Here is a 25,087-nt window from a genome sequence, read left to right on the forward strand (position 1 = left end):
TTCACTAGATCGATTCAGTAGATCAATATCTGCAATTTAAAAAAAAAATCGTTAAAAGCCTTGCTTTTTTGCGGCAGTTATAAACGATTTCATCAAAAGTTGCTATTAAGAGAAGAAAAAAGAAGCGTTCGTACTCAAAAAGAAAAAAATTCATTATTCGAAAAATTCGCATTTCTGAGCAAAAAGAAAAAATACGTGTCTCCTTAAATTGTTCAAGGAACAATCCCTGTGAGTTTTATCGCAAACTTAAATTCACTTTCCGCCGGCCTGGGTGATTTGAGATGGAATGAGCCACACCAAATTGCTTAGATTGACGAGAAAAACCGACTTAGCCATAGGCGCTGAACTGGGCTTGTGTGCACCTGAAAATTCCATCTCAAATTAATTAATCACATTAAGGGTTAATGATTAAAAATTAATCCTTTTTAAATGTGGTTACGATTAACTGTTTAATCAGATTAAAATTAATCACGATTAACAGTAATCGGATTGAATGTAATCAAATGAACTAATTGATTAAAAAATCAATCGATTAGTACACTGCTCAATACTAAATTAGGGGTGTTCATCTAAAGTAATAAAGGGATAAATTGATTAAATTAATCACCTTGGTAAATTTTGCATAAAATTGTTTATTATTTAATTTATATGGCTCGTTACGTTTCATTCTTACATCGTCCATTGTGTTCATTTGCTTTTTATTTGTTCGTAGCAAAAGCGACCAGCTGCCAACCTGTCAGGGTTAAATTTTTCTGAAATTTATACATTTATTTATCCACCAAAATCGTTTGATAAAGTGGTAAACTTTGGTTAAATGGATTTTCATACAAAGTTTTACAGTTCATATATCAAAATGATAAATTTTTCATTTTATCAAGTTTATCAGCAATTCATAACCTTAGAGAGAATACCCCTATTATCTCTGAGCGAAAAAAGAAAAATCATAAAATAATCATTATTTGTGATCGAAAAAATAAAAATCCACTAATATTTATTTTCGTTGAGCGAAAAAATAAAACTCAATAATTATTATTTTTAAAAATAGAATTATTAGCAAAAACCAACAATACCAACAACCACATGATCAAGTGAATTGCAGCGGAATAGCTGCGCTTGATTGTGTTGGCATAACAAAAATGAAAATAGTGGAAAAAAGCAAACGATAATTTACAAGGCGTACTTAGCACGGTGCATAGGCAACTGGCTGAGTCAGTGGGATCGTCGGTTCGAATCCTACTGAAAGAAGTCTGATGAGGAAATGTGGTGATTTCCGAAATAGCTATACTTCTACCATTTTTTCAAATTATTGTTGCTTTTCCACGAATCCTACTGAAAGAAGTCTGATGAGGAAATGTGGTGATTTCCGAAATAGCTTCACTTCTACCATTTTTTCAAATTATTGTTGCTTTTCCACAATAAATTTTCATTAAAAAAACGGCCTCGAGCTCAATATAAATTGTTGAATTTAAGCGAAAAAAATAAAAATCATAAAGCAATGATTAAATGTTGATTTAAATTATTTTACTCATATTGATTACCGTCCGTGTAAAACATAATTAAACACTCTTTTTAAGTTTTTTCTTCTTGATAAAAGATCGATTATTTATTAATTATAACAGGATTTTTGTAGTTTTATTTGTAAAACTAGGGGTACATTCGATAATCTTATTGATACATGGGATAAACATTCAGCTTTATCATATGCACAGCTATTGATTTTACAAAAGAAATAACTTTAAAGATATAAACTATAATATTTATCGTATTTGTATACAATTATACTTAAATTACTTTTAAAATTGCAATCACAAGTGCAGAATAGCGACTCCTCACCCCAGGAATAATAGAAAGGTGGGCGTGGCCCGTCCCTTTTTCCTGATTATATAAAGTTTTTTGTGCAAATTAATATTATGGGTGCTAGTAGGGAGGGGGAGGTGTTAATTTCCAAATTTGAAAATGGGTATATTTTGTAAAATACTTCACCGATTTTTATAAAATTAACATCGCTATACAGGTTCGTTTGATATGCATATCGTCACCTTAATTTACAAAGATCCTAACCAAAATTAAGTGTGTATAGTAACAAAAAGTCAGTACTAATTTGTACTGGAACCTGCAAATTTTTGCTGGAAAAGTGTATAACCACTAGAGCTCGGAATTCTATGCAAATTGAATATGCAAAATATATGCAAAATGTATGCAAAATATATAGCAAAAAATATGCAAGAACTATGCAAAATATATTAAAAAATTTAAAAAAAATACATAGATATGCTAAAAAAAGATTTTTATGCAACAATATAAATAACACCTAAGAAACAAGACCGAAGTCGTTTGCACTAAATAGTGTCCATGTTATTAAGATTTCGGAGAAAATTAAACAAGTTTTGTTAAAAGCATATCTTCAAATTTATTAACAACTTGTATTTAGGTAAACTCTTTAAACTACTTTAGTAGTATCGCATTTAGGGCCCCAACCGTTGCCAAAGTCCACAACGTCATAGACCAGGAGCGCATCCTGGAGGAGAGTAGGGTGAAAAAGCCAATACTTCTCTTTCTCAGAGTCGGAAGTGGACCAATCTCTTGCAGGGGATGTAGCTGGAGAAGCAGTTCGCTGCCAACTACCCTCCAATGACGGAGTTGGTCCTCTTTCAAAAGCCCAGAAGAGGAAGTATCGAGGGGGGAGGGCGAAACCCTCTTCTGTGGCTGACCGAACTCCTCCTGTCGCTGCATTCAGTAAGCGGCCCAGGTCTACGGTCCAGAAGCCAGTGGAACTTGATGGATGTACCGACATCCAAATCTGCTTGCGAACGTTGCAAGCGAAGGAAACCTGTGGTGACAGACACCAATTGCTGTCCCGATGCCTATTCGAGATGTGTATAAAGTTAGCGAAACAACATCAAGCAAAAAATGTCGCATATACCCATGAATTTGCCGTTTTTTCGCCGTTAATTAGTTTTGGAAAAAATAATTTTGTCGCTCTGGGTTTTTTTAGATATAAGGTGTTTTGCTAACTTTATATTAAGTTAGCGAAGCACCCCTCCAAACTCAAAGACAAACGACTAGGCTTTATGTCAAAATTTGCCGTTTTTTGCCGTTCTAAGATGAGCTAGTTTACTTTTGAAAAAAATTATTTTTTTTAAAATAAAAAAATAAAAATTTTTTTTTGCAATTTTTTTTTTCAATGTTCAATCATTTTTAGAAGAAAAGGCTAATAATATAATAGAAAATCAAACCCGGTTTCTTTATGTACCACTTTGAAATTTAAACAAACAATAATCACCATTGTTAAAATTCAAAAAATTAAGAATCTTTCTTATCACAATCAAACGACAAAATCAAAAACCGTTTTAATGCACAAAACAATTCAAACGGAAAATTATGCAACAAAAAAATTAATTATTTTTATTATTTTTAACCAATTTTTAAACCGCTTTCCAAGTGCCTATTGTTTTTTTAAATAAGGCTGTTTAAACAAAAAAAAAATTAAACGACAAAATCAAAAACAGTTTTAGTGCACAAAACAAACCAAACGGCAAATTATGTCACACAAAAATTAATTGTTTTTATTATTTTTAATCAATTTTTAAACCGCTTTCCAAGTCCCTATTGTTTTTTTAAATAAGGCTGTTTAAACAAAAACAAATTAAACGACAAAATCAAAAACAGTTTTAATGCACAAAACAAGCCAAACGGCAAATTATGTAACAAAAAAATTTATTGGTTTTATTATTTTTAACCAGGTTTTAAACCGCTTTCCAAGTCCCTATTTTTTTTTTTAATAAGGCTGTTTAAACAAAGACAAATTAAGGTGACCTTTAAAGTGACTATGGTTGAAATAATCTTGTTACGTATACTTTTAAGATTGTTCTTCTTTGCCCTCATCTTCTGTATTTTCATAAAATTCCTATTTTTCCTCTTTTCTTCAACTTCCTCGCGAAATATTCTCTTACGTACTGCCTCATATTCGATCTTTCCTTGGTGCAAACTTTTACAATTGGCATGTCTAACTACCGGTGTGTTTTCCTGGCTGTTATCTATTTCCTCACTGGGGTCGGTTTCTCTTTTTAGTATCCGGATTTCTTGTTTTCCGGGTGATCCTTCCTCTGACCTGAGTCCCCGGTTACTTCGGCCAGTTTCGAGTTTCCCTGACTAGGTTTAAACACACAAAACGACGAGTTACCCCACACGAAAAACAAACCATATCATGAATCAACGACTTACAACGAGTATCTTTTAAAGCTTCTACGGGATTCTTTGGAAAGTGATCAAAGGGTATGCCACAACTAAAACACAACATAAGGTGGAACGGGGACGGACAAAATGACGCAATGGTGGACGAAGACACGTTAGGACGATTTGACTGTGACACAGTGTTTTCAACAGACACGGGTGGTTGTGGCCTACTACGTTGATTCCTGCCTATTTCTTCCACTATGCTATCTTCGGCCTTGAGTAATATAGGGGGATCTGGAAAGTCTATTTCGTTGACTTGCTTTGGCCTATTCCTATTTTCCCTCGTCACCTTTTCCGCCCTTCTACATTCACTCTTGAGGTCGGATAGGGATTCCATCTTGAAGGCAAAGGTTAAATTTGCCAAATATGGCTTAAGCTTGCCCCTAATAATGCCAACCAGCTCTTTCTCCGGAATTTTCTTTCGCAGGCGGAAGGTTCAATTATGGACATCCCCATAAAAATCATCAAACGATTCTACAGCTTGTTGCTTTCTATCCATGATTTCTCTTATAGTTTCATAGTCTGATTCGGCCGTTTTGAAGTGGCTCAGCAGTTCCGTTCTAAGCTCAGAGTAGCCGAAGCTTTCATCATCTGCATGATCCTCCAGGACCTGCCAATACCACTTCAAGGCGTTACCGGTAACCAGACAATGAAAGTCGGTAAATAATTGGTGGTGTGTTATCCCATATTGCTCTCGCATTTTCTCTACTCTAAAAATAAAGCTTTCGACAGTAACCCCCTTTCCAGTTCCGTCGAATTTCACGTGCCACTTCTCTAGGTCGATTCTTTTCCTGGGACTGGCATCATCTAGTGAACGCGAATAGGTTCTCCCATGGCCCCCTCTCCATCTCTGCCTCCTTCCGTAGTGGTCGATCTATCCCCTCTGGCTTCTGGTGTGGATGCCATGCCCGGTCGTGCTGCATGTGTTTCCACCCCAGCTACTCGTTCGCCTAAGCTCATATGCGAGATATGGCGGACCTCGTTCATGCATTGAGCCAACATGTCATTTTGTTGCGCCATCATTCGGCTCAGCTGCTCAACACTTATTGCAGATGAACTAGGTCCCCCACCTGCGGATTTTGAGCTTCCGGACTATATAAATAGGTGCGTTTAGAATTAATATCTACGAATTAACTTCAAAAATCCGTTTTTTTTCAGATAGCGACTCGAACTTTATTTGCTGGTTGGTGCTCAATATCGAATATATGTACAATGCTTTTACTGTTTTTATTTTTGCTTTACAAAAATTTGTATGAATGTATGTATTTGTAAATTTGTTTCGGTGTGTGCTGGTGTTGCCTTGGCGAGGTCATTGAAGGAGTGTTGGTCCGTGAGTCTACTGCCCAATGTCAAAGTCACCTTAATCCCCTCTTGCCATTAACAAGTGTAGCACAACAGCATTCGGAGTCTTGGCTCCAATCGCGCTGCTACACTTACCCTTAACACCCTTCATGTTAATAACCCCCTGTTGAGAAATTCCATAGCCGCACATGCATGCAATGCTAGACCGTATACACGGCAGCTTAAATGGTCTAACTTAGCAAATAAAAAATAAACTCTTATTTGGCCACAGTCGCATCTACAGCTCCCACTTCTAAGTGCGCTGGCGTCCTTGGAAGGCACTCTGAAGGTGAGACTGCCCCCCCCCATATTCGTCAGTTGGGTACAAATCACCCGCGATGAACCTAAGTGATGATACCCCCCTGACCCCACACGTCCGATAGAAAAGAAATAAAATGTGAGAGTAGAATGCAGGAAGAAAAACTCTGAAGTGAAATATGAAACAGTGTTAGTAAGAAAGTGATGGGAAAATATGGAAATTAGTGGGCTATTTCGTTGGGCGCCATTATAATGTAGCTGCATATTTGTACCCGGCGCGGCGGCATGCAGGCACGCTTGCATCCCGAGCTAGCTCGTCGGTTGGGGTGGTGTCATTTCCGCCTGCCATGGTCGTTGCTACACAAACAAAAAGTTAATCGTGCCTGGTGATATGGAGTATTAGAGAAGGTCACCATACATAACAAAGAAAAAGGAAGATGTGAAAGAAAAAGCACTATAGAGGAATGGTCCAGTCCCGTCCTGTCAGGTGGAGTCATCCCACCCTTCTTCAACGTGAACCCTACGCGAAGCCTTGGGCAACACCCACACCAAAAACTTGTGCTTAGCACTCCATAATTACACCTGTTACCTACTAAGAATACCAAAAAATATAAATCAAAGCATATTTCCTTTTTTTCTGATCTTTACTTCACAATGAACAAGTTTATTAATTCCTCCTCTATTTGTTTATGAAAATCCTAATACTAACTAGCTCCTACTGCGCTATATCTTACTTACAAGTGTACTTATACTATTTATTATTTCAATCCTATTTCTCTAGTTAAACTTCACTTGCTATTCGTTACTTGGTTAATAGTGAACTCTACCTACTACTTATGTACTTATTCTTGATGGATGCTTGCTATATGAGTGAATTAGTGTAAAGAATTCATGCGTAGTCATAAATTTCCACGAATAAATTCAAATTCTAGCGAATTGCAAGCGAATGTACGTTGTCGTTGTTTTAAGTACATTTCTTGATAAATTTGAAGTGGAATTTTTGTAATATTTTCAGTCTTGTACAATAATTTTAGTGAACGGACGTGTTGTGCGATATTATTTTCAGCACAAACGGGCTATTACAAGATATGCATTTGCATATGTAAGGGCCGTTTTCTCATCAGCGTATTCATTTTTCGAATCGGTAAATTGTTGCTCACCCGATGCAACTTTTAAAAATTTGTACCCAACTTTAAATTTTGGTTTGGTTTTGGTTCATGAGTCAGATATATTAGATATTCCAACCAAGGTTTTGGTTTTTGCTAACAGTTGCTCTTGCTCTATATTTGCTTATGTTGCATTGCCAACCTTTGAAATTTTATGACGAATGTAGTGAAGTTTCACTCTCGGAAATGTAGTGAAGTTTCACTCTAGGGAATAACAAATTTATTTTTACCGGTAAGATAAGAAGATGAAAACACTTTAAAGTGAGGAACAATTTATCTGCCCGGTTAGTAAAGGCCACTGCTTACATTAGAAAACGGCCCTAAGTGCTACTTGTTTGTATCTCCCCGCATATTAAAATGTATCAGAAAAATAGCATTTACATATGGGGATCTTGTAAGAATGCTTTAACACTGTTCCATTAATGCATTTTTTTATGTTTGAAACATTAATACAGCCATATGCATACAGCAGTAGTACAAGTGCATGATTAAGGTACGCATACGCTCTGAGAAACCACGCGTGTTAAATGGAAATGAAGGTTCATTTATACTGGCATGTATACACAGCAGTAAGCTCATGCCACCAACAGCGATGTTGTATGCTTAAGATTTCTATTGGGTATGTACGTATGCATAGATATGGTCATAAAACAAACAAATTCAAATTGTACTCACCTTGGTCTCCAGCGATGATGGTACCAGCATGCTGTCGAGAACCTGTGGGGAATTTGCAAACCTACTACTCATACAAACGATCATGCGTACATATTTTGCTCCCACAACCAAAGTGCTGAGGTCGTTACCTACTGAGATTGCTGTCACTCGCTCGTGGTTCGGAGCATCGAGCGGGTCTTAGAACAACGCGACAAGACTATTTAGCGCGAGTAATTAAAATTAATGTCACCAAACAAAAAAAGATCTGTATTCAAAAATAATCGGGATTCATAAAAAAACGGAACGGTAGTGAAATTAATGTGGTTGTTCTTTTTAAACCAAAAAAAAAAAACGAGAAACCAAATATAAGACTATTTTCACGTGCATGTGCACATGGGTACATATGCATGTATACTAGGCTGGGTCGATTTTGTATGGGGGAAAATAAAATGCATTTGACCGTATTGTAATAGTAATATTATGATGTCTTATGTCTAAGCCAATTGTTATTGGCCACGAAAGATTAATTTAAAACGTATCTTTAGCCCGCGCAATTGAATCAAAATGTATGAATTTTGAAAATGAAACTTTGGCTTGTAATATCTTTGGAATGCGTCAATTGTTATAAACAGGACGATATATCAAATTAAGGGCTATTAAATTTAGTACCTCACGTTCATTTATCATTTTTCAATAAGTCCCCAAGTTTTTAAGATAATAAGATAAAACTTACAAAAACTATAATTTTCCCTTATGAATTTTCAATTCTTCATTACTTCAGCAACCAAGTGAAAAATACAAAAAAGTGAGACGCGATTTATTTCAAACGTTTTAATGTTTTCGGATGTTTATATAATATCAAAAAGGACCATGGGCTTGGTCACGCCGATTTGGTCAGTTTTCAAGATCGTGGTGAATGAAGTCAAACATGTATTGTCAAAGTTTATGAATCGTTTGATAATTTAATAGTAGTTTCAAGCATATAAGTATTTACAAACATTAACATAATAAAATTAGGGTGAGAAACGCACACTTTAAGTCCATTTATGTTGTCTTGAAAATTGGTGCGGAATGGTTTCATTAGTCACCGAAGAAGCACATTTTTCGCGGTTTCTAAATTTGCCGTTATATGAAGGTAGGGGAGGGGCAATAAGTGTTCAGATATACAAAAATATTTTAGTTAACTCCATTATGTGAGAAAGTGACTGTAGATAAATGCAATAGTCTTTAACATATCCTGGGAAACCTTTTTGAGGACTCTCCAATTGGACGATATTGCTTTGCATTCAGCTTGAACGAAAAAAGCCACTCCCTGGCACACTTTTCTGCAATCCGGTTCTTTCATTTAAAGGTTATTTATACAATTGAAGAGAAATTTTTTTAGAAAAAAAAGCTTAAGTTTTTCTATATAACTTTGGTAAATGTTACTCGATCGGTACGTAATAATTACCAAATTGAAGGCGAGACTTACTGTTACTGATTTATGATAATAATATGTGACCTGGTCTACGGAAAGGGGGCTTAGGTGTCAAAAAATCAATTTTCACTTTTTGGTTGATTCGGATGGAAGATGAGATGCTTTTTCACGTGGTGAAAAGCAGAAAATCCTAACTTGCTTAGAAGTGTACTAAAAATGTAGAGAAAGAAGAGTAAAAATACGACAAAATATAATTTATTGGTACACGAACTATAATAATAATCCGACCAACAACAACACTTAATGGACCAACAACAACACTTACTGGACCAACAACAACACTTACTGGACGTCCGGCGCGGAGAACAATTAACGAGATAATGAGAAACTGACGAAACGAGTTGCTTACTTTTAACAGCTTTTTCACAGAAAACTAGTTTTCGCACGTAAGCTCCCTTTTCGTAGACCAGGTCATATATGATGAAAATCGTTCAGATCATAAACAAATTATTTTAAAATAAAAAAATAAAAAATAAAAATTGTAATTTTCCTACATTTACAATTTTTCAATGGTATGCATAAACATATGTAAACTAATTAGTGTTTCTAGAAGTTGTGCCTGTTCAGTGTTTCCATACTCATTTGCATAAACAAAATTTTTTCGACTATAGACCAGTGCAATTATCAAGAGAACAATTAAAATTTTATTGAAAACAGATACCTTTGAGATTAAGCATAAGCTATTTATTATCGAAAAATATGCACCAAACCTTTTTGCTGAACCCAGAATTTTTAACAAGAATTGGTCTTATTCAACTAGTGTGCTGTGGGTCACTTGGCGGTCGATGCGCGGGCTCTTACAATTAAAATAAAAGACTAATATTTTGCAGGCTTGTTGTTCATTTCATGATACAATATATTTTCACTATTACCAAGGGATTTGAGAAAAACTAGTTTTTCGACCCGCCCTAATGTATACATATATACATACAAATGTATACCTATGTGGGCTCAAATTGTAGCGATTCGAAAATTGAATGAAGTGAAAATCGGGTGAGTGAACAAAAATAAAAAAAACGGATTTTGTATGGCCAATTGTGGCAGAAAAATAAAATGTATACTGAATTCAAATTAATCTAAAAATCACGCGAATTGCCCTACAAAAACCAATACCCGGGATATGTCTAAGCCAAGCAACAATAAGAAAAATTAGGTATGTGAATATGTAAAAATTAACTAACTAAACGGAATCTAAAAGTAAAGGAATGTGGCTGAAGCAAATGACGAAAATAAAAAATCAAACGAACTATAAAGGCTAATTCAAGAGAAGCTAGGAATACTGGTATAGGCAATTTAAACATAAGCAAAGAACTAAAACAATGCAAAAGAGTAGCCGTGTTGACGGCGCTGCTGCTGATCAGCGGCGGAGGCGTAGCGCTTACCACTTATGCTCCCGCGGCGCTGCTCCTGTTTGCGTTGCTCCTCTTTGCGCTGTTACTGCTGATACTATTCTCCCTCGCTGTAATGCTCCTTCAAAATTTCACTTCTGTTAGCGTCTACTGCCCAGTGGCTGTTGGCCTCCTCTGACTGTAATGTTCCGCACAGCTGCTGGTGATGACGTTGTTGTTGTCACTGACTAAGCTGTGCTAGGTAAGTTCTCCGTTGAATACTTCTACCTTCTAGCCGTATGCCGGTTATTTCAATAAAAGTGTGGGTGGCGATTTCTCTCCCGATGTGTCTTTAAGGTGCGGTGAATCTTTTGCAGCGAGTGTGGATGTATGTTGATGGTTATCTCGGTATATGCTTGTTATGTGCTGGTGGATATGTATCTATGGTTGGTATGTGCGTATATCTGCTAGCGCGTTTGTAACTATCTGTGGCGTTTGCAACGGCGCAGCGGTGAGTTCAGCGGATGCAGACGTCTCACAATTTTTGTGGCAAGATATCGATGGTGACTATTTCAAGTGGCCGGCGAGTGGAGGTCCTTTTATTCACACATACATATATGTGTAAGTGCAGGCGACCTGGAAGTGAAAAACAACTTTTACTTAGCAAATTGCTTTGCGGGTCGTTGACTAGTCGTCACTATCATGTTAATTTGCCTTTTGTCTACATACGTACATACGCATTTGGTGGCATGCAGGCATATGCAAGTATGTCGATTTGGGGCATGATATTATTTGTTGCTTACCTCCAGCTCCAAAAATAGCACTACGTGCGGGGCTTTGCGATCACCGGTACCGCGACAATCTGGCACAGTTACCACTATTAACTCGGAATGCGGTATATAATATACACACCTTAACACACCCCTTTTTTTACAAGCACAACTTGGACTTAAAACGTTCGCACTGCAAAATAACTTGACTGTCACAACGTTAGCACCGTAACTTTTGTATCTGACCCGTTCGCCGCCATCTGGGTCCTTTTATACCCTTTGACCAGGCTAGCTGGCTTCATCCGAATTATGTACTTATGTTCTTACATATGCACAAAGACAACTCAAAAGAAAAACCGCTGATTGGAACAATCAATCACACACATTCTTAACTTCGTTTTACTGGGCCGACCGAACTTTCACTGGGCATTATGTAATTAAAGTTGATGTTTGATCAGCTATGTTCGATCCAATGCTCATACACTCACACAGTTACACTCAGTTAACATAGCCGTTTGATTGGACTACCTATGTTCGATCCTGTACCCACAATTACACACAAACACACTTAGTTTACATTGATGTCTGATCGACCTATGTTACGTCCACTTCCCACGCACGCACACACGCACATACGGTCGTATCTGGCAAACAGCTGGCGCTACAAAATTTGAAACGTAAGCCTAGCGTCAAAAAAACACCTTGATCCTTTACTTCATTAACCTGATTTAAAACCGAGTTTGAAATTCGGTATGATGTGAACAAGGGCTTATGGAGTTTACTAAAAGTAATCTTGTGACATTTTTTAATATTAAGAAACAGTCTGTTTTTACCGCACCAAGTGTGCACCTTTTCAAGCTCAGCTTGAAGGACAAATGAATCATTAAGACTTTTAATCACTGAGTAAATTTTCAAATCATCAGCATACAAAAGTAAGTTTGCCGAAGAAAAGCAAGACTTAATGTCATCAATAAATAAAACAAAGAATAAAGGGCCAATAATGCTCCCTTGGGGAACACCAGAAGTTGATATAAATGTCTTCGAGCACACTCTATCTAGGACAACAGTCAATTTCCTATCCACTAAGTAGGATTTAATCCACTGCAGTAATATAGAATGAAAAGCTAAATGGGCGAATTTTGCAAGTAGGATTTTGTGGGAGATCCTGTCAAAGCCTTTGGAAAAGTCCGTATATATGGTGTCCACTTGGTGACCATTCTGAAAAGCGTTAAGAAATTCATCAGAAAAAAGCGCAAGATTAGTAATAGTAGACTTTACAGAGACAAAACCATGCTGATTTGGACAAACAAGTTGCTTAATGTTGAAAAATAGTTTTTCTTTCATAACACTCTCAAATAGTTTCGAAACAGTCGACAACTTCGAGAGTGGCCTATAATTACAGACATGGTTTTTATTACCTTTTATGAAAACAGGACTGACCGAAGTAAGTTTCCATGCATCAGCAAAGACTCCTGAGGCAAGTGACTTGTAAATAATTTTTGATGGTGTCACCAGTGAAGGGCAATTTTTCAATAGCACCACGGATAAGCCATCCATGTCAGTCTGCATTGAGGGCTTCAGGCTTAGAATGCCTTTAATAATGTCATCGTCAGACAGAACTAAAGACCCTATATTGAAATTCGAATAAATACTTCCCAGATAAAAGTATTTCTGCTCATTAGTTGACTTGAATTTTTTAAAGAACTGATTCCTCAAGTTCTTTAAACGTTTTAGTTTCTTCGAATACAAAGGAAACTTATGAGACAAATTAGCATGAACTGGAATGTATTTTTTAAACAGATTAAACACCGTACTTTTAAACTGGAGCAACTATCAATATCACCATCACCATGAACATCATCCCAAAGGATATTAAGGAATGCGTTATCGCTGATATCGAAATTAGAAGAGTTAAATTAAATGAAATTTCAAAATACTCATAAAATTGAATGTCAAGCAACAAAGGGTGATGATGTAAGGTAGATGGAGATAGTGCTGAAGCGGCGACCTGAATATTAAACTTAATATTATTACTTACAAATATAAGATCTAAGTAGCGGTTCAAATTATTGTGAGTCCAGTTAACCTGTACTAAGTCACATCCTAAGAAATTATCAATACCATAAAACTCTATGACATTGCTTATATTAGAAGGAGTTAAAAATACATTATTATCCAAATATGACCAGGTAATGTTGCTTAGGTTGAAATCTCCAAAGGCAACAAGCTGGTGTTCACCAATGCCTTCATGAAGAGAAACAATATTATCGACATGTGCTTTTAAATATAAGTTCATTGCAAATAATAATAATAATAGATTGGCGCTTACCCATATGTTATTGTTTGGCCGAGCCTCTCCTCCGACTTGTGGCGCGCGCCTTGATGTTGTCACACAAATCGGAGGGACCTACAGTTTTACGCCGACCCCGAACGGCGATTGTATTTTTATGAGAAGCTGTTTTTCATGGCAGAAATACACTCGTAGGTTTGCCATTGCCTGCCGAGGGACGACCGCTATTAAGAAAAAAACTTTTTCTATATTTTTTGCGATATTGCTTTGACCAGGGCTTGAACCCAGGTGTTGATGAGTGAAAGCGCCCACTGCTCACCACTACACCACAGCGGCCGAGTTTATTCCTAGCTGGTGGAATATACGACGCACAAACGTACAGCGAATTAGATAAATTTTTTATATTCACACAAAGCTGATCTAGCAACGTATCATTATTTTGAAGAAGAACTAACGACGCTTGTAAATGACAACGGCATGCGGTGAGCACTCCACCTCCTCTGGCATAGCCAGTCTTGATCGCGACCTTTTCGGAAAACATCATAGTGTCTAATAATGAAGAACTCGGAGTCAAAGAAGCCAAGTCTCAATAATGGCAAACACATCATGCTCCAATTGCGAGTTAAGCAGGTACAAATCCTCTGATTTTGTTCTAACACCAGAAGCATTGTGGAAATAAACTTTATATTTATATTTTTCTGCCCGCGAAGAGAAGGCGTTACTGGTTTTCTGGGCGCAAAGTTGGAGGTTTCTCTAAAAAACGAAAGGGTCGCACTGCAACATTCACTGGCCAAATTCCAGGAATCAGCAGATTTTCATATGAAGACAATGGCACTCCCAATTTGAAGTTAACACCCCTCAAATTAGAAACTGATGCGTCCTTTTTTATTAGCTTATAACATGAGAACGCAATTTTATTAAGACTCGCCTTCCCAGCAATATAACTTAAAATGTCATCAAAAGTCACAGAGGGCGCAAACGATGCCAAATGCAACCACTTAAGTCTCTCAACTCCTTTCAAGCCGGCAGTTGCATCAGAGTCCAAAACAGTGTTTTGCTTTTTATTTATTTTAGGCACACGTTGAGCGTGATTACTGCCTGCCGAACCATCAACAGAACCAGTAGAAAGAGCATAACTCAAAGAGAGCGTTTGTGTATTTATCCCCACATTGGATGCAGCAGTGAAGGTGTTTACCGGTGAGAGAACATTGGCATTGGCAATAGCAGCGGTTGGCATTAATGTTTATAGCAGCATCATCAGTCATGACGATATGAGCAGGCACGTTCATTTCGCGATTAGATGTAGGCGCATAAGAAGTCGGCATTGCAGTCAGTTTGTTACTACCATTAGCTTCAGCAGTAGCACTCGACGTCGGCTTCACATTAGCTGTATTACACCCGATTTACATGATTCAAGTACTTGAAAGCAATTGTTGCTTATTCTCTTTTGTGTTTTCTATTTGTTTTTACACGTTTCAATTCTGTTGAATTCAAGTTTATGGTTCTTTAAATGGGAAACAACGAAAATGCCAAAAGCAAAGCAAGAAAGTTGAAACGACTTGACGGTACAGACGCATGTGTACTCGTCCCTTTTCTTCTCACCCCCTCTCTTCCACATGCGAGCAGAATTGAATTCAATACTTGAACTGTGTAAAAGCAGTCTTCGTGAGGGCATCTCTGTAGGTACCAGCAGAGAGCGGCATAACATCAGCAGAAGCATGAGTGTGAGGAGCAGATGCAAAAGAGTTAGCTGCATTCGGAATAATAGCCCAGTTATGCATACTTAGCGTTGCATGACAGTTGTCACATAAGAATCTGTTAAATGGGCTTTGCGTGTAAGCGGTTACCCAACGCATAGCACTTAACATGTAGAATTCTGTTGGGTTTTGATTTTTACGTAAAAATGGTATAGCAGTGCAAGTATGCATAACTGGGCTATAACACCAGCAGCAGCAAACGAATTAGAAGCCTAAGAGCGCAGTAGTAAGTGATCACCAGCGCCAGTTGTTTCACTGCTTATGTTGGCACGAACTGGACCGATGATACTAGAGCCAACAATGCAACAGTAATCAAAGAAAAAGCGGCATGTTTACCATTAAGTTCGGCCCATAGTTGTTGCACCAATTGCTTTTTGTCTTCAACCAGCGTACCTAATATTGTGAGAACACGAGCATTATCAGCTCTTAATGCAGCTAATTCTTTAGCAATAGTTTACATGGTTATTTGTTGCTTGTTAATTTACTCATTTAACGCAGTATCACTGCTAGTTTTAGGTGCGATAGCACTAGTAGCAGCATCTCCCTCAGAAGCGAAGGGTGGTGGAGGCGCGTCACGATTGAGAGAATACAAAGGTTGCGCCGATCTCGGACCGCTATTCCTCTCTTAACGAATTTGACAGAATCGTTGTTTGCATGACGTCACACTGGTGCAACTTGTTTACGTTTTCCTTGCAACATTTTTTCTTCTTCTTCCATTCTTGGTCACGTTTTGGCATTTCTCTCTCGCAATTGCACCAGTGTGACGTCACACAAAAGTTATTCTCAAAAATCCTCTCTGATCGGCGCAATCTTGTATTCTATCATTCTTGGAGGCGCGTGAAGAGAAGCACGACGCTCATCCGCACACGCTTAGCATACGAAACCTTTGTCCGAACTTAGCAAAATGTCGAAATCAGTCTGTTGCATACCAACACAAGACAAGTGAGAGAATATTTTGCACTTGGCGCACTGAACCTTCGATTGAGCACGGTCAAACTTCTGACCACAAACACAAGGCATACTGAATAATTTACTTGAATATTTTAATATGCATTTATTAAATAATGCAGAGTCACTGTCTCACGGTTTCTCAACTATAAAAGAATAAATAAATTAACGCAAACGTCACTGGATTGTGATTATTGTTACACAAAAAACGGAGCGATACGAAAACACGTCCACACGGTTTGACGACTTTGCTCGATTCATATATTCTTATAACGAATTCATATATTCATATGTTAGCAAGAGTATAAAAACATAAAATTACCTTATAAATTATAAGCACAATTATCACGTTTATGCGTAGTCCAATTCACGAAATCATTTCATGGATCTGAGTAAAAGGGTTGGCCTTCCATTACATCGGTTTTTGGGTGTTTTCACAAAACTATCACGAATTCATTTCATGGATCTGAGTAAAAGGGTTGGCCTTCCATTACATCGGTTTTTGGGTGTTTTCACAAAACTATCACGAATTTCGTCATGAAACTTGGCAGGGATGTTAAGAATCGTATATATTTACATTATTTATCACTATTTTTACTTTATTAATAATAGTATTTAACTAATTTTTTGGTATATTCTTTTCAGTTTCACTAGCAAAGTTTCATAAGAAAAAGAAAAGGAAAAGAGCACTTATATTTTTATAATTATACGATCTTTGCAATGTTCACGTGTATTTTGTGTACATTAAATGTATTTTATTTTATTTTTTGACAATATAAAAGCCATTTAATAATTTCACTACTCTTCTCCGACAAAGTAAACAAGCAAACACATCAAAATGGCTGTGATGGCTTTGTTTCATAATGATCTCGATAACAGGAGGGAATAAATGAGTATAATGCGTTTTTAAAATATGTTAAACAAAGAGCTCCGCGCAAAAATATTGCGGAAGGCTTAACCGATGTTTTTTCTCGGGGGTTTTTAATCTACGCAGAAAGGTGTTCTTTGCAAAAGGTGTTCAGCACCTTTTCTTCGCAAAACATAAAGCGAGTTCTACTTTGTAAGGGCCAGAATCCCTAAGGGCGGCCGAAGGCCGCCTACGCAGAAAGGTGTTCAGCCTCTTTTCTTCGCAAAACAGAAAGAGAATTCTACTTTGTGAGGGTTATAATCCCTAAGCGCAGCCGAAGGCCGCCTACGCAGAAAGGCGTTCTTTCCAAAAGGTGTTTAGCCCCTTTTCTTCGCAAAACAGAAAGAGGAGGCCGCCTACGCAGAAAGGTGTTCTCTGCAAAAGGTGTTCAGCCCCTTTTCTTCGCAAAACAGAAAGGAGAATTCTACTTAGTGAGGGTTATAATCCCTAAGTGCAGTCAAAGGCTGCCTACGCAGAAAGGTGTTCTCTGCAAAAGGTGTTTAGCCCCTTTTCTTCGCAAAACAGAAAAGAGAATTCTACTTTGTGAGGGTTATAATCCCTAAGTGCGGATTCACCTGCGGCGCTTTTTTCAACAGAAAACAATACTTCGATAAATAACGAATTTTTTTTATAAAAAATAATATTTTTTATTAAAAATTTTCGTCTGCGGCGCTTTTTTCAAAAACAAAAACAATACTTTGATAAATAAATAATGATAAATTTTCCCTTGCGGCACTTTCTTATAAAAATCGATAATTCGATAAATAATGAAAATTAGTATTAAAATCAATACTTCGCCTGCCTCGCTTTTTTTTTAGATATAAGAGTATTTCTATATATGGTGAATACAAAAGCCCCCCACTTTTTTTTACTATTCTCATCATCTGGCAGCACCAATATCTGTGTTCGTTTCCACAACTTCCATGTAATCAATAGGGGTATTCTCTGAGTCTTGCAAAGCCCTTGCACGGTGCACGGATTGCACGGTTTGCAAAGCTGTCCCATACGAAAACCGGTTTTTACCGTGCAATCCGTGCAATCTGTGCACCATGCAAGGGCTTTGCAAGACTCAGAGAATACCCCTAATGAAATTTGTATGATGAGTTGTGCAACTTTAAAAGTTAATAACTTTTAAAAAAAAAGCCTACGCGCTCTGGGGTTTTCACTTTTAGAATCGTAACTTTCAAATTTGGACCGAATGTAAGGAAAATTTTCCTCATCGATGTTGGTCTCCTTGGGGTGGAGATGAGGCTTTAGTGGTGACATAGGGGCCCTTTAGGTGCATCTATATCAGCATAAACTAAGAGGGAGCTCCGCATGAGAACCTGTGTAAGAAACGAGCTTACACAGTTCCCTATGTGGAGATTACCGCACCGACGATTACTCCTGACCTTATCCCTCCTTACTTTCCTATCCCACCAACCCAACTTCTACCCCTAATCCAGGGTGTTACGCGACACCATTCCCATTGGATGGTTTACAGCCATGGGGCCTAACAGACCGGCTGTATTTTGACTGTGTCTTCCTGACACCGGGCCACCTCAGGTAGTAATGGTGGCCTTACCGCGGCAAGGGGCGCTGTCGCGGTGTACCGTATGATTTCCCCACATATTACGCAGACCACTGCACTTGCCTCTTCGAGCAGGTGGTCGCACGAACAAGATGAATCACAACCACAACTAAACCAATCCAACAAAACAGCCGCAGCGTGGTATGCGCCAGTACCAAGGTGGTCAATCAAATTCTTCGTGGAATTACAATGACGCACAGAATCATATCTCTATGGGCAAAACTCACGGTCCACCACATGGCCAACAGCAGATCGGTGGACCAATGGTCGTGAACAATAGCACATCACCACCCCTACAAACGGGCGGTGGTGGTCCTCATGGTCACGGACAGTCACACAGCGGTGGTGTGGTCATGTCTGGCCCACCCAATCAGCCACCCCCACAACCACAGCGACAAATGCGCAATCAGATGCAGGACTTGCGCCAGTTTGCACAAGATTTTCAGTTGGCAAACAGCGCATCAACATCTCCTCCACAACAGCAACAACAATCACAGGTGCCGATACAGCAGCAACAGCAGCAACACCAACAGCAACAATCGCAACAGCACTTGAATTTGGGTAAAGGCGGTGGACACCAACCACAGCCTTCGGTATCGCCGCCACAGCAGCAACAGCAGCCACAACAACAACAAGTTGTTGTGCAGCAACAACAACAACAAGCACACATGAATATGCAGCATGTACAGCAGCAGCAGCATCACGGGCAGCATCACGCCCCTCCACCGCAGCAGCAGCAAGCGCATATACCACAACAACAACAGCACTATGTGCCGTCGCATTTGGTGCAGCAGCAGCAGACACAACAGCAAGTGCAGCAGCACCTGCCAACGCAGCACGTGCATCAGCAGCAGCAGAAACCGCATTTGGACAGCGGTAACATGATGCATTTATCCAAACAGCACCAGCAACAACAGCCGCCACGACACCAACAACAACACCAACATCAGCAGCAGCCACCTTCGCAGCCGCCTACACCTTTGGCGCAGGAGCCGCCTCAGCAGCAAGTGCCGCAACAAGGCATGTACCATGTACCGCCGCCGCAGCTGGCACCGCCGCAACAACAACAACCACCACAACTGCAGCCAACGTCGCCACCAGTGGTAGACACGCCGCCACAACAGCCGCAACAAGCGGTGCAGCAGCTAAGTAAATTAGATACAACGCCTGTGACAACAGTCGCACCGGTGAGTGTCGCTGTGGCAAATACCGGTGGTGAAAAGGTGGCCACGCCTCCGGGCACCGCCTTAGCATCGACTGCGACGAGCGGTACCACCACCACCCGCACGGCGACTGTTAAGAAGGCGCATGTGCTGAATCCGTCGGCAAAGCCGTTTACGCCACGCAGCCCCAGCACACCGAATCCGTCGCGACCGCACACACCACAAACTCCAGTGCAACTGCAAGGCATCTATACGACTGGGACGCATGTGCAAGCGGCTAGCCAGACGCCCATGTACGTCATGCAATCGCAGCAGCCCGCATTCCAAGCGCCGACACATCCACAGACCAGCCAACAGCCCCGAATGCGTAGAGGCAATTACGGTCCGATGGCGGCATCGCAAACTCACGTTTCGGCCACAACGGCTACGGGACAGCCCTTGCTGGCAGCAGCGCCGATACAACAATTCATACATTATCAACAGACTCCACATGCGCCGCATTTCCAATCACAACCCTATGTTAATGTGCGTATGTACGAACCACCGCCACAACAGTTGCAATTCATCACGCAAACGCAACCATCGACCACGCCTTCACCCGGCCAACCACATCAGACGTTCCATCCGCCACCACAGCCTTCTCCTGCGGGCGGTGGCCCACAGCCTACATTCGCCCCACAAACTCAACCCATGTATCCGGTCGTCTATCCCGTCTTACATCCAACACAGATCATGCCGAATCACTACTACTCGACGACACCGCAACATCCACAACAAACTCAACCGTTTCAAATATTAATGCAACAACATCCGGCGCAATAAAAAGCATGAGTAATGTTGGGTAGCGGGTGAGCGACACGGTGAAAGATGAAAAGCGGGGTCCCGTTGGATACGTTGCCCCAGCGGTGGAAAGGGCTAAAGCTCTACTGCCCAACTTCCAGGTCAATCTCGGGGCTTCGGTGAAAAACGGGGTACCTCCGTCAAAGCGACAAAGGTCGGTAGAGGAAAAATTTCCTGCACCCAAAATAGGCCGGCCACACTCCTGGATGGGCAGACCTAGCTTTGCCGGGGTTGCGAAGGACCAAATCCTCATAGGGGTTTTGGACCGAGGCAACGAGCTGGGGTCCTTACCGAAGGACCAGTGGAGGTGGGTGAAGGCAGCCTTGGCGAACGTCATTTTTGATGTTCTGCTGGAGAACCCCGGAACCCCTCCAGCTTGCAAAGACGCTGGTTGGTACCAGGGCCACGTAAAAGTGGTCGCCTGCGAGGATCCAATATCGGGGCGCTGTACATGGCTGCCGTTGCAAAGATAGGCCCTGTCTATCCAGGGGCTAGGTTGGAGGTTGTAGACTGTAAGGATATTCCAGTCAGATCAAGAGCAAGGGCTTGGGTACCGACGACAACTTCGGCACCTGAGAGCATCCTAAAGATGCTTCGGATGATGAACCCAGCCTTTCCGGTATTGGAGGGTCATCCGAGTCGAGGACGCTGATAGCCCTTCAAGACAAGTAGTTTTGTCCCTAAACAAGGAGTCACTCGAGCGAGATCAATGCTCAAATATGACTCTAAAATGACGTTCAAATATGGCTCCAAAAGAGCTCCGAAATTCACTGAAAAAGAGTCATAAAATGCACCGAATTCATCGGATTTGGAGTCTTTTCGGAGTCATTTTTTAGACTCCATTCAGCGTGCCCGCGTAGAACGAAAAATCGCTCATTTACGGCTCCAAAAAGAGCTCAGAGAAAAGCTCCGACATAAGAAGGTTTATAGCTCAAAAAAGATCCTTTTGGTTAGCTGGGAATGCTCACACATTGGAGCCTGGAGCTGAGCTAGCTACATATGGAATTCATTTCTTATAAACCTAGCATCGAGTGCACTCTGGCTGATGTTAATAGAAGCAGCAAAAAATAATTTAGATATTGTAATATGCGCAAAACTAAAAATTTAAAATAAAGTGATGATGTTTATAATTAAATGGAATACCGGCTTAAACTCAAGAATTCAAGTGGTGAGAAGAAAAAACAAAAAAATTCTTGATAACGTAATGCGAAAATTACTAACAATTCTTAACTAGCGCGAAATAAGCATATCTATTCAAACTATAGTAAAAGAAGGAAATTTAGCAGTAATGTCTAACTACAACTGAATAGTGAATCGAAACCAAAATAATGAATCCATCGATGTAAAAATCCCGAGTTTAAAAAAACTTAATTAATCTCATTCATAGAAAATCAAATTCAATACCAAAAAAAAGATTTGAGGTTATGGCTGCCTCGTGGGTGATCCCTTCTGCTCATAGGTATCCAAATTCCAGTGGGCGCACTGGAAATAATGTTGCGCTCAGCGGAGCGCTATGATGGAGCGGTTGAAAAGTATTGCCGCGACGTCTGGCGTTCTGGGCGTGTAGATGTATGTAGGGTTCGAATGATACTATCGATATTGAGTAAGCATCGATACTGAGGGTATAAAAATGAATACTTTAATACTCGATACCTTATTTGGTGATTTTACTCGATACTTTGCAAAGTACTCGTAGTATCGAAAACTTTTCGAAAAACACACTACTTAAATTCTTTCTTCCATTGGCAACCCAATTTTATTTGAAATTATGAATAAGGCCATAAAACTTTACGCAAAGTTCACGAAAATGCAGAATTTTTAGAGGCCTTTTGGGTATGCACCTACTACTACCGTGGACTTTTAATTCAAAAATGCACATTATTATACTAAAATTGAATAGGCTACAAAAATGCATACCCAAAAAGGTTACAAAAATTCTTAATAAAATTTGAAATTCGTGAAAGCATATATATTAGGCCGGGTCGATTTGTGGGGAGGCAAAAAAATCGCCCATTGCTCTGTGAAAATCATATTCTAGGGATCAAAATAAGAAACTTTGCCGAAGGAACCATACCTCTAAAACGAATTCTGATGTCCCCAATTTGGGTCGAACTTTGTGGAAATTGTTGTGATGCTGTTAAAGAGTTAGGGCTAAACCTGGATGTAGCGCACAACGCATTTAGTCGTGAATGTCCTGTCTATATTAGGAAACTGAAACTAGAGAAACAAAGAGTAGGATGTTAGCAATTAGGTGTAATGGAAAAGCGTAACAGTTACTTAAAATGCGTGTATCTTAATATAAATAGTATAATAGCCAATAAAGCCGAGCTTGAAAGGCTTCTTGAGACTGTTGATCCGGATATAGTTTTATGCTCCGAAACATGTACAACAGAGGAAATAAACGACTCCGAAATCAAGTTTCCAACTTATCAGTTTATTAGATGCGACTCGTATAGTAGACACACTGGCGGGGTAATTGTAATTTTGAGAGACACAATAGACTTTAAAATAATAATAAATAGATCCACTGATAAAAATGTCTGGTGTATAGTGGTACAATTGAGAAATTTTGAAACCAAATGGAAAATCGGGGTAGTCTATCACTCACCCAGTTCGAGTGATGCAGATTTTCTGACATATATGGAAGACATTTTGTCCGAAACATGCGCTAACATGGTAAATACCATTATTATTGGGGATTTTAATATAAATATGAATATATCATCGACATATAGTAGGAAGCTTAATGAGATATTCTCTCAGCAGGCAATGAAACAGTTAATCAACTTTGATACCAGGGTTACTGCACAGTCCGAAACGCGCATCGATTTGTTATACTCTAACACTAATGAAGTTTCATGTGAAAAAGCTGAGGAAAATAGAATAACGGATCACGAAACCATAATGTTCAAATGCAATATAAAAAAACAAGGCGAAATCAATAAACTCTCTGAATTAATTTCTTGGGATAAGTACAGCCCAGACAACCTCATAAATCTTTTGAGACAATGCCACTTTGCAAACCTGAATAGTTTCAATATTGATGATATGCTCGAACATATCAACCTTTGTTTGATTTCGAGTATGAATCAACTAACTTCTCGGGTACAAAGGCGGGTTAAACTTAGAAATAAATGATATGATAGACAACTGACTGACACTAATAAAGAAAAGTTTAGGTTACGCCAAAGGGCAGTACTCACAGGTGATTGGGTAGATTACAACAAAATAAAGAAAGAGTATAAGAAAATGATCAAAATTAAGAAAATTCAGTATATGGAACACAAGGTAGAAAATAATAGAGGTGATAGTCGTTTAATGTGGAAATATTTAAAGAATATTCTTAATAATACGGGTAACAGAGACAATATCAAAGAAGTTCTCATCAACGGAAAAATATACAGAAATAGTATGGTAATCGCCGAAGAACTAAACAAGTACTTTGTGGATAGTATCGTCGACATAAATAGTAATATAGAGAACGTAAATTGTGAACAGTTACGACAGGAAGACAGTCGAGGCACCTTTAAATTTGAGAAAATTACACCTACACAGGAGATGATCACAGATATGAATTGGTTGAGTGTTAAGCAACAGGTTTTCTATCATGCTATGAAATTCGTATACAACATAAAGAACGGTAAACTTCCAGACTATCTGAGCGACAATCTTCGGTATATAAATGAAACTCATTCATATATACTCAGGGAAAACAATTGCTTTAGACTCCCACTTTATAGAACAGAGGTAGACAAAAAAAATATATTTTATAAAGGTTTAAAGTGTTTTAATGAGTTACCGCCACATGTAAAAGACTGTGATAACTTTGTTGCTTTTAAAAGACAACTATTTGATCACTGTAAAACTCTGGCTATTAGGTAGGAGAGCACGGAACGGAATGGAAACCAGGCCTTTCCATCCGACCAAGCAGCAAATGATCTAGCAGACGAAAGCTTCCGTCTATGCCCAACAGCCCGACCATAACGCGGAGCGGAAACTAGACCTTTCCGCCCGCCTCACATCACGGAATCCAGCGTCAGGGTTTGCATATTAATGACGACGGGAACATGGATCGGAGACTCGGCCTTTCCGACCGTGACTATCAACTCGTGAGCAACGCGGAGCGGAAACAAGGTCTTTCCGCCTGCTGCACATAGTAAATATTTAAAGGTAGACTGGAGACTAGGCCTCGCCAGCTACCAAACTAGTTAGAAAATATACATTTATATAGGTTATTTGATAGTTTTAGAAACATAAACAGCTTTGTAATTGAAAATTTAAACTTACATATACGCATACTTTGTTATATATTAAAAATACCTATCTGTACTTTAAAAGTCGCAAGACTGTAACAAATAAAAAAAAAAAAAAAAAAAAAAAAA

At 39.1% G+C, this 25,087-nt stretch overlaps 2 protein-coding genes across 2 annotated transcripts in view; both read left to right on the plus strand.

Annotated features, from left to right (window-relative positions):
• Positions 1–25,087, plus strand: part of LOC118749189 (leucine-rich repeat-containing G-protein coupled receptor 6-like) — a 608,510-nt gene that overhangs the window by 73,325 nt on the left and 510,098 nt on the right. The window lies entirely within an intron of this gene.
• LOC118749188 (ataxin-2 homolog) lies at positions 18,839–20,739 on the plus strand. Its single transcript, XM_036483970.1, has one exon. It carries the CDS (start codon positions 18,846–18,848, stop codon positions 20,685–20,687), a length of 1,842 nt encoding a protein of 613 aa, XP_036339863.1. The 5' UTR covers positions 18,839–18,845; the 3' UTR covers positions 20,688–20,739.

The sequence above is a fragment of the Rhagoletis pomonella genome, unplaced genomic scaffold (genome assembly GCF_013731165.1).
Source record: "Rhagoletis pomonella isolate Grant_MI unplaced genomic scaffold, Rhpom_1.0 Rhpom_scaffold_00014, whole genome shotgun sequence".
In the NCBI taxonomy this organism is placed as follows: domain Eukaryota; kingdom Metazoa; phylum Arthropoda; class Insecta; order Diptera; family Tephritidae; genus Rhagoletis; species Rhagoletis pomonella.

Excerpts from the sequence above, each read along its gene's own strand:
- LOC118749188 (XM_036483970.1), top strand. The coding sequence starts at position 18,846 with ATGCGCCAGTACCAAGGTGGTCAATCAAATTCTTCGTGGAATTACAAT.